Genomic DNA, 17708 nt, shown 5'->3' with positions numbered 1-17708 from the left:
GTAGGGACACCTTCCATTAGATCAGGTTGCTCTCAGCCTCGTTCTCTGACCAGCTTGTATTTGTACTTGAGATCACCCTGATCTACATGTAGGACCTTGCACTTGGCCCTGCTGAACATCATGAAGTTTTCACTGGCCCATCTCTCAAGCCTGTCAAGGTCCCTCGGTATGGCAAACCTTCCCTCCATCATGGTGACCACAAAACACAGCATGATGGTGTTGGCAGACTTGCTGAGGGTGCATTCAATCTCACCATCCACATAACACATACTTGCATATTATTTCAGTTGAAGGGTAATTCATTCAGTGTATTCATTACATATCACACACTGATGGACGAAGATGGATACATAAAGTGTTGCTGTAAATGGTACTGATAGCCCCAGGCATGTGCGCAGTGCGATAAAATTAATAGTGTTTTATTGTATATGGAAAAGTCTCTCTCAAAAGGGGGCCTGCAGCCAGTCTCCAAACAGCATATGCCACTACTTCCTTTGGTTTATAATCCAAACAATTACTCCCTAAGCAAAAAATAGTGTTAAACTTTGTATTACCATAGTGAAAGAACTCCTTTTGCCCCCTAAGGAAGCAAATCCCCAAGCAGTTTCTTATACAGCATGTAGAAATGATAGTAGTTGTTTGTACAACTCACTGGTTGTGTCCATCTGCTCACACTGACATATAAATAGGTTAGCAAGTGTCAGAGTAGGTTTCATTAAAAGTCAGTATAGGAGTGCAAAGCAAAACAAAGTCTAGAATACGTTGACATCAAGGTAGTGAGGAAGGCTGACATTGCATCTTACTGACAAAAAAGGGTTTTTTTAATAAAAAACAAAAAACAAAACACAAACTTCACCATCCTTAATATTACACATTTCTTCTACAAACGACTAACTTCTGTCTTTGTTTACTTACAGAGTACTTGAAGTTTCCTTTGATATTATTTTCCTCCTCAGCCTTGGAGGAAAGTCATTATTACCTCTCAATAGGCTAAGCTAACCTAACAGAAGCGCTTTAATGAAAATACCTATTTTAACTTATGACAGTTATGACTGTGAAAACACAAAGAATTAGAAACATTTGTTTTCATGCTTTTTACTGTGAGACTACTGCCTTCAGCGAGCTTGTGAAGTGTGCTCACAGAAACGCTTTCTGGATTTTGAGGTGGAATCTAATTAGAATGCATTATCTCCTTAGCAAGAACTGCCTGTTCCAGCAACTGCTTAGGAACTTTTTCACAGTACTCATGAATTCAGACGATTTGTATCCAGGTTAGCCAAAAAACCCCGCATCAAGTAACATACACTTTAAAATATAGACATTCTTGTAGACATCTGCTAAATGCTACTATTTTTCTGTTGATTCTGGAAGTGTTCCATGCATCAGATCTAGAAAATACAGAGGAATATGCAGAGATTTTTTATTTTTTTTGAGGAAAAAAGATATTTCAAACAGTTGTAATCTGTCATCAGAAAGTCATAGGCCTTCCCAGTGACTGCCTTATAAAGGACCAAAGAATCTATTAGACATGATTCAAGAATGGTAAGATTTATAAGTCCGCTGTGGCAGAAAGCATAAATCACAACACTACTTTCACTCAGACCTAACTTGAAGAAAGACCATCTGCATAACAGACATGGCCCAAAAGTGGTCAAATATTTCTCTATTGGATTATATTTTTTTTATCAGACATGTAGACATTTTTTAACATTTAGCATTTATTTGATTGCTTTGTTAATAAAAGTGAAGCTGGCCATCTTATTTGAGAGCTCATGTAAGGCTGAAAACGGCAGGCATTCAGTTACACACTGCTCGTGTGCATGACGCCCCTCATCATATTTACCCTGCATGTCATTCATTTTGAACTTGAAAACACAGAAACATGGCAGAATCATGAAATAGCTCTTTAAAAGGGTTTGGATGGAGGAAAGCAGAATTTCTCGTGTAAAAAGACAAGAAAATCAAGTAGCCAAAATGATAAAGTTATATTCCTTAGAAGAATTAAGTGCATCAACTGCACACAAATGTTAACGATTACTGAAGCTGGATTTAATATTTATGCCATGAAAAACAGTAACCCTTAACAAAGCCACATGCATTAAAGAGCAAATATAAGAGCAGGGGCAGGCTCTATGTGCTATGAATTCAGCATGTTTAAGTACATTGGAAACAAAACCAAAGGGTTCCTCACAACAAGCATCTTACTCTGATATGCAGCAACAATAAGAGAGAGAAACATTTGGAGGGGTAGGGAGTTAACAATGCTGCCACTGCATTTCAAGTTGGAGATAATGAAAATGTGACCTGCCAGATGAAGCTAGCAGTTTCATATGAAAACTTGTGAAACTGCTAGCTTCGCAATAAAATAATTGTGTTTATTTTTCTTAAGAGGCATGTATAAGCTCATGCTGTGTACTGTGGCACTTCAAGCACAGCATCTGCTTTCTGATTTGTACAAGAGTGAATGCATTTGTTAAACTCATCAAGAGTTAACGGACAGCCCAGTGAAACAATCAACAGAGGCTGAGCTTTGCCTGTCACACACACACATAAATTAATACACAAAATTATATCTAGAAGTAAAAATATCTTCCCCCTCATCTTTTTAACATAGCAATAACAATTCTACTTCTCCAAGATATTTGTATAGCTTAAGTGTTTGTGCATGGTCCTGGGCAGCCTGTGCTAGCAAAGCCCATGCTGGACAGGGTGGTGGCACAGAAGAGCTGCTAGGGTCCTCTGTGTCACCCTTTCAATTCCAGCCATTCCGAGAATACCTGATCACTTTCTACGTATACGTAAAGATCTTCTACATTTTGTTGCTTTAGCTGAGATTAAGGAATGTGAAATACCTTTCACGTGGTATTCTTGAACCTTTAAATTCAGGTGGACAGTGCTAATTATAAACATTGTCAAAGTTGAAGTCTCACATTTCTCAAAGTTCTCTTGGGAACTTTATGCTACTACAAAGCAAAAAAAAAAAAAAAACTCTGTAAGTTTTATACCAGGTGATATATGAGCGTTATTATGGAAGACAAATTTCCAATGTGCATTTCAGGAAGAGAACATCCCACGTAAATAGGATTATTCATTCATTTCAAATTAATAAATAATAAATTGTAGCAAATCTAACCAGCAGACAGCAGGAGGAAGTGCTTGGCACATACACATATGTATCCACAGTATTACAATATACATGATAAAAAAAAAACCTAGGTTACTTTTCCATAATAAAATTCATAGGAATTATTACCAGTAAAGATCAATGCCAGAATTTTTGAAAGAAACACAGATTGCAGATAGAGCATAGAGAGGACAGCATACTTTAGACTTCAATTGCACAATACAGTATTTCCTAGCAGCAAAATAAGTTTTAATTCTTCTCAATAAGCTTTTCTTTTTAACTTACATAGTTGAAAGACATACACCTGATACTATCTGCTTGAACCTTAGCAATAAAATAATAATGTAGTAGATGCTATTTATTCCTACTTTTAATGCAGACTGAGGAAATTGAAAACATTTACTGTCACGGTAATAGATTTAAACAGACAAGAAATAATCTGCATTTTCTACTAGATATTATGATAATGGAAACAACACTCTTACCCATGTATTTTTAATGATATGACCCTACAACTATGAAGCATAATCACAAAGCAGTGAAACATCATTTAACAAGACGAAACTGCTGTGACTTATTCTACCCAATCCAGAAATAAGCTGTCAAAGTTAAATTGTTATGTAATTAATTGCACATTTGCTGGCGATTTTTAAACTGTGAATGAAAGACTGTAGTGAAATTGCAAATCATTGAGTACTTTCATCTAATACATTTGAGATAATCCTTTGAAGACCACTTTCACTGAGCAGAGTGTTAATGAGAAGCTCCCCACTTTAATAAAATGTCACCAAAAAAGTATAACCAAACAGTACTATTTTCTTTAAATATGTATGTATATCTGGATAGATTCTATAACTGGTATTGAGATACAGAAAGATTCAAGAACTTCAAGAAATAATTCGCCTCCAAAGAGAGCACTGAAATGGTCTAAGGAGAAATTTCAGTTAACTGATTTACATGCAAGATTCTGCATAGGACATCCTGCCTTTATCTTACTACATGCTTGCAGTTGAATAGTCTTTAGTTTATCAATTTTATTCAAAACAGAGCTAGAAGGACTACTGATGACCTTTCAACCTTGTTTCACTTTTCATGCTAAGGATGTCTTCTTGCCAATTCTCCTCCCTCTCCCTGCCCATTATGTATCTTAGCACAATTAATTTGTTACTGATCATTACTTATGCAAATACACTTTGACAGTTTTCCCAGATTTTTTTTCTTTCGGAAGTTGAGATTATTTTTCCAGCTACCAACAGTGTCCTGGGTTCAGGACAACTCTTGAGGCACTTTTGCTGGCTTTTTCAGTCAAGGTTTGCATTCCAAAGCCTTTGCTGTGCTGTATTCCTCCTGCAGAAATGAGGATCTAAACACAGACAAGAAAGTGGCAGAAGGGAAAAATTAACATCCAAGTGTCACCCGGCCAGCATAGGAGCTGCCAGTGTGAAGATGGGTAAATGCTGAACTTGTAGCAAAGTAGCTGTTAATGCTGGAACTCAGCCTTGGTATTTTCACTCTAATAAAGCTTTCACAGCACTTTTTCAAGTTCTGTTAAAAGAGGCTAAAAATGATTTTGTTGTTGGGTTTGCATGGGCTTTTTTCCCCCCCATAGCTGGAAGAAGTGAACGCCAAACAGCAGCTGAAAGGTAAAAGAAACCTTGCTCAAAAACAAATCCATTTCAGCTACTCAACATAATAAACAAGCTTGTTTGAACTGTGCGCTTCTTGCCAGAATAACCTTTTAGAGATTCATTTCAGCTCACCAAGACCTGAGAGTTTATGGGTATGGTAGCTTTTTAAAATAAAGTATATACAAAAAGGACAAAGACAGATAACTGAATCCTGAAATACTTTACTATGCAACATAAATAAAAACACAAACCTTCTCTTGGTAAATATACATTAGGACACTTAGTACTTGTACAGGTTCCAGGATTAAGTGTTTTATACTACATGCATTGTATCCTTCTCTTTACTGCCAATTTTTATTATTTTTTATGAAGCTTACTGCCACAGTGACTGCCAAGAACATTTTTGAAACCTCAGACATTCTGGTAAAACATCAACATCATATTTTCAAAAATGAAAGATTTACTTAAAATATCAACTGAAACCTTTTTCTTAATTGTATCAAGTGATGGCTTTATTCATATCCTGCTTTCTAGTAAGTAAATTTACCTTTTTTAAAGGAGTACAGAAATTGTTTTTTTGTTTTAGTGCCATGATAATAGGATCATTTTTAATTCCCGCAAACAGGGGGGCAAGTTCTGGCCCACCTAATGCAGCAGGCGCCACAGCATCACCAAGAGTTATCTGCATCATCAAAGCTTGTTTCCAGACTATGACATCAGAGGTTCTTAGTTACACATCTATTCATTAGAAAGTTCTCATTATTCAAAACTCAACCTTCCTGGAAATTAATTCCCAAGGGTTTAAACTATTATAGATGGCAAAAACTGAACCTTTCACATAAAGCAAACCAGCCAACCACCCCACGCAAACCACACACCTGCTCTCAGAAGCATTCTTCCTATATAGCATAACTAATCTTTCTGTTTCATGTTCAAAAATTTTCTAGATCTTCAATTGTATTAGACCATCAATTCAAGAGTTTAACAGTGTGATTGTCTTAGTTTCTCTTTTTATATAAGAAAAATTGAATGTCTAGTTTTACAACACAAGTTCTACTAAGAAGGTAAAACTACACTGTGTAACTGCTCTCCTTTATCTCCCATGTGTGTGTCTCATCAATCTTTGGTTTGCTAACCTATGAGAACTGAAGACCCAACAGAATACCTGCACTCTTTGTATATGGAAGATGAGACCTTTTATTCTCTAGGTATTGTGTTAATCACCTACATCATGTATACTTTCCTATATACTGCTGCCCAATATGGAACAATTCTTTTCTTAGCCCCCATAAAAGCATTTCAGGGAAAGCAGGTTTTTCACCCCTTGAAGATGCAGACTAGCAATCCTGGCAAAAAACAGCTACAGAAAATGCAGTCACCAGGAAAGGCAGATACTTTTCAGGCTGTAAAACAGTCATGCAAATAGCCAAATTTAAGCAACATTCATAAGGAAAACCTAAATTTAAGTTTAGATAGATCACACAGTTTTCATTAGAGATTAAGCCCTTTTATTACCATAAAACCATTATGGTTTTGTCACTTCAGTAATAAGAACACTTTTGCCCTCAGCTACTAGATTAGCACCTGCTAGTTTCATAAACTGTTACCACAGATTTTTTACTTCCTCATTAATAACAGGCAGTCTGCTCAAGTTATCTCCTCCTGTACTTAATGCTAAAAGTATTCTTACATTCTGTTGTATGATTTCTGAAAATCACATTGTAGTGGAACCTTTAATGTCATGCTATGTTCCACTGTGTATTGTTGAGCCTCTCTGAAGTAAGTGTGACATGAAATATTTTCTGATTATAGGCCACAAAGTGGAATGTCTGCATGCATAATATCTTATACTTTTTGTGGAAGTCAGTGAAGATTCATCCTAAAGAAAAAACACAATATTTATAGATTGCATTAACTTTGCGCACTGTCTTTGCCTACAAGGAGGACTTTTGACAAATGGAACTATAATCGATTGAAAGCGAAGAATGCTTTCTGACCAAATTTACATTCCACAGCTTGTGTAGGAGTTCAGCTGCATTCCAAAATGTTATGTGCAACTGCCTTTTTTTAATACTGTGATTAAATTGAAGCAGGCAGTGAACATTTCACTTTGCAATTACCCAATACCTGAAGAAGGAACACACCTAACGAAAGAATACCTTAAGGAAACACTAGTGGTTTCTTCTTCCATCAAGAACTTCTGCAAAGGGTGTTGCCTGAACAAATGAAGACAACCAGAGCTCTTTTCAAAACTGTAACATACTATTGGTTAACAGTCATGTTTGATATAGAGGCTACTTGCCAATTTTAAAGTGGCTAAGATTAACTATTCCATTAAAAACAAAACAAATCCTCCCTTCAAAATACAGTGTTGTTATCCATTAGCAAAGCTGTATAATGTGCAAGAGATAAAGGTTAAGTACTAAATCATGTTTGATTCCTTTAGAAAACTACTGGTACTTTGATTGGGTAAAGGTACATGCTGATAGTGTATTTTCACACATATTTTGAGAACTTTACTATGAGATAGGCAGAAGTCATTTGTATTAAGGCTGAAGCTTCTTTCATTAAGGCTAAGTTAACATGCCCTCCCTGCCCAATACAGATTGCTGAACCAGAAATACAGTATCTCTTTGCAGTTCAAGAATTTTTTCTTTTGCGCTGACATGTATAAACCACCTTTCCTTTCTACCTATAAAAAGTAACATCAAATTTGCAGAGGCAGAAGTGAGAACATGAGGTTTAGGCGTATCATTCACACACATGCCTACTGTTTTTTTTCCAGCATGGTACATCTTGGTCTCGAGAACAAAGGCTTTGGGCTTGTACAGAAATCACTCAACTGTCTCTAAATGCATCTACACACCTATGATGAGGATACAGAAGACACGTTTAGTCCCATCATCACCACCTCAATGTACTACAAGTGCAATGTACCACAATATTTCTGGAGAGCTCTGGTTGTCCTATCACAACTATTCTTACTGCACCACCTGATATATAACAGGCAGTACTGCGCAAGCAAAGATTGCTAAAACCTTGTCAGCTGGGTTTAATCTAAATTTGGATCAAAGAACAGTCTATCAGAGACTCAATGCAGAATCCTAAATGAGTGCTCACAAGCTCTCTGCAATCCGATGCTTCACAAGAGAGCAATACAGATTAGTTTTATTTTGCTGGAATGAGCTTAGGTTTCATTTGCAGGTATGAACTGATTACTTTGAAACAATTTAATGCATTCTACATCATATCCCAAGAATCACTGGAGAGACTTTAGAAGTATGTATATATTTCATTGGTACCAATCTACCTAAAAAGGTATGAATTTTAGGTGGTTATTTCCTTTAAATGAAAGTTTTACAATATATTTAAGTAGAGTTTGGTGTGAGGTGGGAACGACACCGTGATTCAGAAATGGGTACAGGAGTTCTTGCAGGAAATAACCCTCTCCCTAATTCTATCTCAAATATTTGCTTTCCAGAAAAGAATTTTTTTCCAGCATAAGTAACAAAGAACACAGTGTTATGACACCCATTTTGTTGGGACTTTTGTGGGCAGTGACTTGCCTCTCTTCTTTGTGGTAGTCCTTGTAATACCAGATTAACCACATGAAACATACCCTACTACATGTACTCTCCAAAATACAATAGATTTCTAATACACATATAACATACGCATGGAAGACATGTTCTCATATGGCTGCAAGTGCACATATAATTTTTAAGGATCAGTTGCAACTTTCCCCATTTATACTGCTAGCCAAAAGGAGAAGTTGAATATTTCAAAGCACCATCAGAGTGACTCAAACTAGGAACAACAATTCAGCTTGATCTGGTCCAGGAAGCCTGCAAGACTATTCAGTCTTTTTTTTTTTTTTGCCCCTTCCTCCTCTCCCCCAGTATCTGAAGGTGTTTATATTGTATTTGTTGCTTCTAATGAGAGGAACTGAAGCTATCCAGAAGTTCAAGGGGAACTGCAACAGAACTTGTGTTTTCCTTCTCCTGCATGACCACAGTAGGGCATTGCCTTCTCGCTGTGCTACTAGGGAAGAATCAGCAGATCAGCTCCAGGGATAGCTGCTCTTCCCACATGCCAGATGCAATCTACTGCTACTACAGTCCTGCTGATAGTGGAAATTGCATCACGCTTTTCTTATCAGCAAATTCTGGCTTGGATTTCACATGGGACACACACAAGCACACAGGTGTAGTTTGAGGAAACGTGGAATATCAAAAGGTCTCCTAGAAACAATCGAGGTGTGATAAACCTGTCAAGGGAAGAGGGTGAGCAATGTTAAGCATAAACTCACTCAGCAGCTAATGCTCTAATTCACTAATCTGATGACCTTCCTGTAAATTGCAAAAACTCCTTTAATACGTTTGCTTCAATAAAGAAACATAAAAGGTAACTTTTTCCAGACAGCTACTGGACAAAGATTTTACTGGAATCAGGAACTTTTGTTGCTGGGTGTTGCATTATACTGCTGGTTTGTTAGGAACCACATAATTTATCTTGTTTTTAAACAGCAATTATTCTGTCGGTAAATGTTTTCATACAATCATGGAAAAAGATCAGGTTGGAAGAGACCTCTGAAGGCACATGGATCCAACCTCCTGCTCAAAGCTGGGCCAAATTCCAATTTAGATTAGGTCGCCAAGGTAGTTGTCCTCTCAAGTCCTGAACATCTCCAAGGGTAGTGATTCCTGAACCTCTCTGGGTAATGCAGGTCGTGCTTCACCACACACACAGAATAATCCTCTCCTTGTCTCAGGCTGTGATTTTTCCTTGCTGCATGTGACCTTTGCGGTTGTGCATCTTTGATTTTGGTGCCCTTGAGCTTCACTCACCACTTAAGCGAACACAGTTCTTACACTGCATTAGATCTACATTATACACTTTGAAAAGCATTTATAGATTAACCTGTGGGTTTGCAGATTTTTGCCATGGCACCACAGCACCCACTTATGGCATGAGGATTCGCCAAGTTGTGAAACTGGAACCAGCTCTGAGACTCTCACTTCCTATGTACAGATTTGACTCTGGTGGTTTAGGTGGTTTCTTTAAGCCACAATAACTAGTCATTTATACAATCAGTGTTGTGCAACTGTATACACACACTCCATATATATAAAATATTTCTTTCCTTACTATGTCAGACAAGCAAACAGCTGAGCAAGAGCTAAGCTACTTACACAGAGTTGCTTTAGCTCACAGTATGTGTAGTGGTTAGAAATAGATACCAAAGCTTAGTCTTTCAACTGCTAAACAGATTTATCACAATATTTCAGCATTCTATCCACAGTCAAAACAGGTTACTATGGGTAGGTTTGTGAAGAAATCCCAGGTATCCTATGTCTTCCTGCCTTCCCACAAGCTGCAGTAACCTCAGGATTTCAGGACTGAGAAAGGATGCTGTTATACATTGGTTTTGGAGCACATTTTTGGACACACAGTTTTTTTCATCAACACAGACAAAAAAAAAAAAAAGGAGGGGAGGTAATCTGAGTGCTTGTTTTGAGCTACAAGCATCAACCTTGTGATTCTCTGAAGTCCAGCAAAGACTCCGTTTACTGTTCCTGAAGGTGTATTGATCTATACTCCTGTATATTCCAAGCTAGTTGTAATGCTGGCTAAGTATAGCCTGCTTTATCATTGGTTAAAGTCATCAAATGCAAGAACACACAAGTATCCCCTACTACAACTGAAAAACAATGCAAAAGTTCATATGATTTTCTCTTAATAGGCCTGTGTTGGGGGAAAAAAGTTCCTGCAGACAGGAGTCAGAGCTCAAGCTGGCAACACCCACGGCTTTCCAGCATGTTCAGTTTGAGTTCTGAATCTTCTTGGCTGTAGCACATTGCACAACCTTGCTGCTTGATCATTAAAGAGAGCAACCTGTCACACTGCATGCTGACAACTCTGAAAAAAAAAAAGATTTGAAGGATCTTCTTCCGCAGGAAGCATGCATCCAAGAACACCAGCATTACTAGTGAGCTCTTCAGAGAGCAGATACACTTTTATCCAGCACCTCCACAGTTTCAAAGAGAACACCTGCTTACTCTATACAGCAATGAAATTCCACAAATTCTGAAACATCCACTCCTTTTGTAAGCCTGACAAGGACTGATAAGGACTCCTTATTCATATTCTGTCTTAAATATCATTAACACTGTCAGAGAATATCACAGAACGATACATGTCTGATCACTTTTTCTAGTATCTTAGAGACATCATATAGTTGGAAGCGTTAAGTTAACCAAGAAACAAGCATAACTGTTTCAAAACATTCTTCAGATTACTTGTGAGTCAATGTTAAAGAGATATAAAATCTTTTTCAAAAGTTACTTATAAGTACAAAATATAGGCCAGGGTTGTTCTGGAGATTGAGCAGTTGAACCTGCAATACTTGGGTAAAGCAAAGCAGAATGGGTACAAAACTAAAAATTACACATTTAACCAATGTGCAAGAGCTCAGAATAAAACAAGGCACAGTTTCTTCCATACTCCAGTCTCCACTTGACTCTTACTCTGGGTAGACTGAAGTAGCTAGCAGTAAGCAACACGCAAACAGAACAAGATGCAGCTCCACGGATCTCAAAAGACAGAATGGTTTGGGTTAATGTGTAAAAAGAGACAGACAGGAATAGCTGTTGAAAAACAAAGGGATTTTAATTTGAGTTTACTATTCAGATGGGAAATGGAACAAATGTTGGTTTCTTTCTAACTTCCATAGCAACCCACTCACACTGAAGTTATGTGACTCAGAAGCTGTTTTCTTTAAATGCAGCCATATGGCTTTTAAACCCTTTTGGTTCGACGCCCAGACACAGAATAATTATTTCTATCATTTTATTGTCCTGATAGACTCTGAATACTCAGACTTTAAATTTTACTCAGATTACTTGAGTTCTCCTTTATGTTTCTCAGGTTCCTCCATGTCATACCCAAAGGGCTTTGTTTTTTACTTTGATAGAGAAAGATAATAAAAATCCACAGCAAAATTAGGATGTATCTGGAAACTTAGAGAGATTTCATATTTTCCAAATACCCTGTGTATATAATTATACCAAGAAAATATTTGTTATTTGGTTTTAATTTACTCCTTCATTGTCAGAGGATTAAAAATTCATATTTTGCAAATGAAGGTTTAAGCAGTCATCAGTAGTTGCAATAACTAGGTATGCTCAAAAGTCTACACTAAATTTCCATCAGAGCAGAGTACAAAGTCTATCAAGACTGAAACACAGCCAACTTTATTACACTAGGCCTGCTTGAAAGTATTTAATATTCAACAACTGCACAGCAACCTAGCAAAACTATTTACAATTAAAGCAAAATAGCACAATGGAAGTTCATATTCTTTTTCAAAAAAGAGTTACTGCAAATTTTAGGAAGACATTTTACATTCAAAGAGAATGTAATATTTTGACACACTATTAAATTTTCTTTTTTCTAAGTTGCATTTTGGTTATAGAAAACAGAAACATATAGGACTACATGACCAAAAGATCAGCTCACAGATGAAGACTGCAATATTCAATACTTCTCATCAGCCAGAAACTCAAGCAGTTTTCAATGAAAAGCCTATTTCACAGCAAAATTATCCTCACATTGTCCACTTTGAAAACAAATTCCTTCAAGAAGAATTTCAAGTTCTTTCTAATACCATTCTCCAGCTCTTCATGAATCACAAGAATTTAACACACCCATTACATTTCACCACAATACCACATAAGCAAGTCTTTAAATATATCATTTTTTCAAAGACAAAAACTATACTGTCAAAATGGAAGGTTGGGTTTTGGGGTGGTTTTTTTTCCCTTAATAACCAGCTTACCTTTCTGTACAACAGTTTGTATTGTGGAAAAGCCCCTCTTCATGCCTGGTGATAGCTGCAAAATATTTATGACCCTTACTCTACACAAGTGCTGTAGGCTGTAAGAATTGCAGCACACCATTTCCATCCGATTTATGTACCTACAACTGCACCAAGCAAGAGTAAACTCCATTATCATTCCAACAGCCAAGAACTGCTACTTGTGCCCAAACTGCACAGCAGAATGGACCTAGCGTAAGCTACATAAGCTAGCCAGCATCATGCTGGTAGTCATTGACAAGAGTAATATAGAGCAGATAGCCTGTAGCTGGAAAAAGCACAGCATTTTCCCCATTTGAGTAAATTAAGGATGAGGAAATCTCAGCTCACCTGAAACATATATTTCCTAAAGCTGACCTGACATAACTCAGAAAGAAATAAGCATCCACTTCACTTTAATTTCAAAGCCCCAAGGCTGTCACTTACAGATTTCCCCCAATTTAACACAATAAGCAAACATTTCTTATACCAAATGTATATTAAAAAAATACAATGGCTTGCTATTACCTCATTATCAGCACCTAGGTACAGTCTTCAGATCAGAAATGCAATAATGCTTCACTTTTCAAACAAAAAATATAACAAGCTAGACCTTTTTTGCCTGTCTGCATTCTCACAGCTGTTATTATGCACTGCCATCAGTGAAGATGTGATCACAACATGGACAATATTTATAGCACCGCAACAAAAGCCTTTCTGAATATTGCATGTTCCTTGCAAATATCACAGCAAAGTAATGCAAAGTGTCCATGTCTATAGTCTCTTAAACAGCTACTTCTCCACACCTGGAGAGTCAACAACTACAAAGGGAAATGTATTTCAAGGCACACTCCAATCACAGAGCACAAGAAAACAGATTCAAGCATCTGGATGATCACACAAGGCATCAAGACACTATCTTTCAAAGGGCATTTGACTTTTCAACTGAAGTACTTCAGATTCTGATATTCTCCTTTCTTGCCAGCATTTCACACAAGTTCAGTGCCTCATGACACACTCTCATTTCTCCAACCAATGCTATGCAATATTGAGCAAACGGAAAACTGTAGCAAAAGATCGTCACTTACCTTGTCCCTGTCCACTGATCTGGTGACTCCATAGCGTCAGAACTGCTGCCAATATCCAGCGCATCCGCCCAGTTACTTGGCTGCTTTCTTGTCTTCCAGCCATTGCATTATTGGATACTATATAAAGAAATATTATTGACTGGTTTAGTTTTAACTGTTTGTAAACGTGCCCTTGGGTGGAAGAAAACAAACAAAATCCCCACAAATTTTCTCAGTAAATATGAATTGTTCTACTTTAATAAATACTCACAGGTAAAAGTGCTTTTTCATTCAGAACCTCCCTGACTGTGTTGCTCAAGGTTACCTCATAGGCTACTATGAACTGGAAGTGGCTTTGAAAACATTTTAAATTGTATTTCATACAGAGGTCCTGACTTTCAGAAAGAATTAGGTTCCAATTCAACCAGGCTCAGGAGCCCTGAACAAGCAGTACTTCATTGAGTCATTTAAGATTTGCTGTAGTACAGAAAATTTCTGAGGCAAAGCCCCTCAGACACCATTTCACTTCTTTTCTTTAAAAGATTGGGTTTTTCACACCATCAAGTTGTGATGATAGTTGCATTTCATTTTGGGCTTTCCTGGACCAGCTATATCTTCCAGTGGTCACAGCTTCCACACCACTGACATATGCTATGTTTAGCTGTTTATTACCCTCATCCCAACCCCTGTTTTTTAGCACTCTGCCTCAGGTCTTCTTTAGATCTGTTTAATCAAACACTGGTTTGTCAGAACTGTACTAATAACATGAGCCAGGCTGGACCCTGGCTGAAAAAAATTAGGTCATAATTTCTAGCCTAAATCACAGGCAAATATCACATAAATTGGTATATGAACAATTAGGTAACTTGCCCAGTGCATAGAAAATCTTGCAACAATTCCTCAAATAGTTTTTAAAAAGATGGTATTGTAAACACTTTGTGTTTTTCACATTATAAACTTCTGTGAAATTGTGAACAGTTATAGGAATTTAAAACAAAATATTAAAACACCCACCAAACAGGAAAAAATAGCAACAGAAGGGAATGTTTAGATATTGGCTAACTAAATATACTTTTAATATTGCTATTGTAGTAAGTTTCACTAAAAAAACACCAACCCAAAAGTATTTTATAAACCTATGCATGCAGAAGCCATCCATAACAAAACATTCAACTGAAGTTATACTCAGTAATCCCCACTCCTCTAATTCTGATCTATAATCTCTGATACATAAATATTTCTGCTTTAAGCAATTAAAAAACCCACAGTATTATTTATGCAATAAAAATCTGTGCAACAAAAATCTACACAGTCTGTCACGCAGAAGAATACTACAGTTCATTTTCCACCTTTCCCACCTACCCCTACATACAGAGGGAAGGCAGGCTATGGGTACTACACGAGTTTTCTTGCTTGTTTGGTTGGACGGGGTGAGGGTTAATTTTTCTTGTTTGCTGTAACACTCAACACTTCACCCTTTCATTTAATCAGTGTTCTAACCACTGGCCCAGGTCACCAACTACGTTCCTACGTACTTCATGTAGCTGTTCAGAGTGAAAGCTGCCTTTTGCTTCAAAACTGGTAATGGTAATTAGCTTTTTTGCACAGAAAAGCTCCCCAGCATGGCAAACACCTTGACTTTTCATTCAGAGTTTGTTTCAGGCTCCACTAGAACAGTTGTTATTTCAGCAAAACAGTGCCCTCCCCAGCCAGCACTCCACAGTTCCTCCCCATCGTCCCCTCTCAGAAAGGCATATGGAGTGAGGAGAGGAAGGGATGCTACAATGCTGTGTTTGTTTGTTTTGCTTGGCCTTTTTTGGGCTGTTTAAACCCCAAAGGAGAAGCAAATGACTGAAAATGGTAGTTCCAAAGAAAAAGTGTAGAACAATGAATAAGTGACCTAAAAATACATATATTTTACCCCCTCAAGGTCAAATAAAAAACTGTGTCTTGGAAAAGAGAGATGCTGTTTCATGAATATTCTTTCCCCAAGCTAACAGACACATTTTTGATTCTCAGTGTAAGCAAACAGATGGTATTAGATTAGTTATTTACCTACTTTACTATTAATTAAAATCCCCAAGATAATTCTTGCTTTCACTGTGTCTACAGAAAGCTAGAGCTCCATAAAAATCTGGCATTTGTATCTACAGCCCTGCTAGTTCCAATATAAATACATAACTAAGAAAGCATTCAGATGCCTTATCTGAAACCCACAAGGAAACATCTAACTTTTAAGAAGGCGTTTTTGCTTGAATGTTCCTGACTTGCAAACAGAAAGATGACCTTTAGGCTTCCTCCTAGTAAGATGTCTGTCAACATACATAGTAGCCAAAATAGAACAGAAGCAGCAAAAATTGTGAACTCTGATTTTGGATATGAGAAACATTTTCTTCACACTGCAGCAACCACGCCTGGAAGATGGACAAAGAACAAGGCAAAGGGGACTGCAGGGGATAGTATGGAGTTGCCCATTTCACAACAACACAGGACTGCAAAGAGAGTGGGGGAATCTAAGCCTGACAGATACCATTCCCATCATATTTCTTGTCTTCTAGGAGACTATTTGTAAAGGAAAAGAAGCAAAGAAAAGCCACTGCCACATACACAACTTAAAGTTCAAACTAGAGCTTCCATTTGTCAAGGAAAATGCAACAAGAGGTTATCATTATAAAAGCAGAAAACTGACTCAGAAAGCAAAACATAAAATCTCTTCGCAATCCTGAGCCTCACAAACCACACAACAGGTGCAGAGAAACAGGTTTATCTCACACAAACACATTTCTTAATTAAAGAGCAATTGTTCTGAAAAGCTGCACTGCTGTAAAAAAGTTCAACTGCCAAGCCTGTAACAACCTTTCTATCATTTAGGTTTACACACCCCAATGCTTCAGACCTTTCAACACAGGAATAAAACGACCAGGGAAAGACTTAAATCATAAGTATACTGAATTAACAGGAACAGCAAGTGCAATAGTTCAGGAGAGATAGAGGGTATCTACAGCTATCTTGCAAAAGAAACAACAAAATACATTACAAAAAATATATTTCAAAAACATACTTAAATTTTTGTTGTTGCAAGACTTACTGAAGGAAAGCCAAGAGAGATACAAATCACATCCTCCAAGAGACAGAAATCTCATCAATCAATAACTCTCCAAGGAAAAACTATTTGTATTTCCCCCCCAAGCCTGCTAGAAGAGGAAAAGTATCAGAGAAGAAAGAACACCAAACTAACAGATATATAAATTCTTACCTATAGACTCCTTCTTCTAAATCAACCATTCTCCCTTCATTAGTGGAGTGAAAAGGACCACCAAACCCCACCATTTAGTCTCCCCAGTCAGGGCTCAGCTGAATTAACAAGCTCCTCTACGTATCTTAATGCAGCTGTGCTTGCGCATGTCCTGCACCAAAAAATACAGAGAAAAAATATTCAAAACAACCACTATGTATTTTACCACCACTATGTATTTTACTCTTATTTCACTCATGCATTAAAAAAATCATTTATTTTGCAAACTTATGCATTTAACAGTACCTTACCTGAGTACAACAGCTACAAGAACTACACTCACCAGCTTCACAAGCCAAGAGAAAATGGCAATGGGACCTTCTTCACATTTTTTGACAATTAACTGAAACTAATTTAGAGTGAACCAGGTGCAGTGAGCTGGCAGGAAATCAGCTAACATGGATAAATCTGTCACATAAAGGATTGTAACAAAGTTTGAAGTTTGTTTTAGATGAGAGTTTTGCTGAAGTAATGTTGGCATGAAAAGCTAGGAGGCTTTCAGTTGCATTACCAGAGATTTGTTGTTATCTCAGTGGCACGATCCATTAAAATCCATAGGCTGTGCAGAATTTGATTTGGGGGTGGCAGTGACTTGCATCTATTTTGCTTTCCTTCTGTTACTGCTTGGATTATTTGATATGCTTTTGTCTTGTCTGAATCACTGAGTATACCAACTATGTAGACTTAAAGTACCCTTTTTAAGTATATTTATAATTTCTTTACAAAGTTACAATCTTTT

At 37.2% G+C, this 17708-nt stretch overlaps 1 protein-coding gene across 1 annotated transcript in view; it reads right to left on the bottom strand.

Annotated features, from left to right (window-relative positions):
- Positions 1-16870, bottom strand: part of ROBO2 (roundabout guidance receptor 2) — a 1075181-nt gene extending 1058311 nt beyond the window's left edge. Inside the window, exons 1-2 of the mRNA XM_065676374.1 lie at positions 16763-16870; positions 13696-13812 (exon numbers count right to left, since the gene is read on the bottom strand). Of these exons, the coding sequence (XP_065532446.1) occupies positions 13696-13812; positions 16763-16817 (172 nt within the window). The 5' untranslated portion in view covers positions 16818-16870. The remainder of the gene's footprint in view (positions 1-13695; positions 13813-16762) is intronic.
- Between the last annotated feature and the right edge of the window lie 838 nt (positions 16871-17708).

Source organism: Lathamus discolor, chromosome 4 (genome assembly GCF_037157495.1).
Source record: "Lathamus discolor isolate bLatDis1 chromosome 4, bLatDis1.hap1, whole genome shotgun sequence".
NCBI lineage: Eukaryota > Metazoa > Chordata > Aves > Psittaciformes > Psittacidae > Lathamus > Lathamus discolor.
The sequence above is the reverse complement of the archived record's forward strand: the minus strand, read 5'-3'. Positions and strand labels throughout refer to the sequence as shown.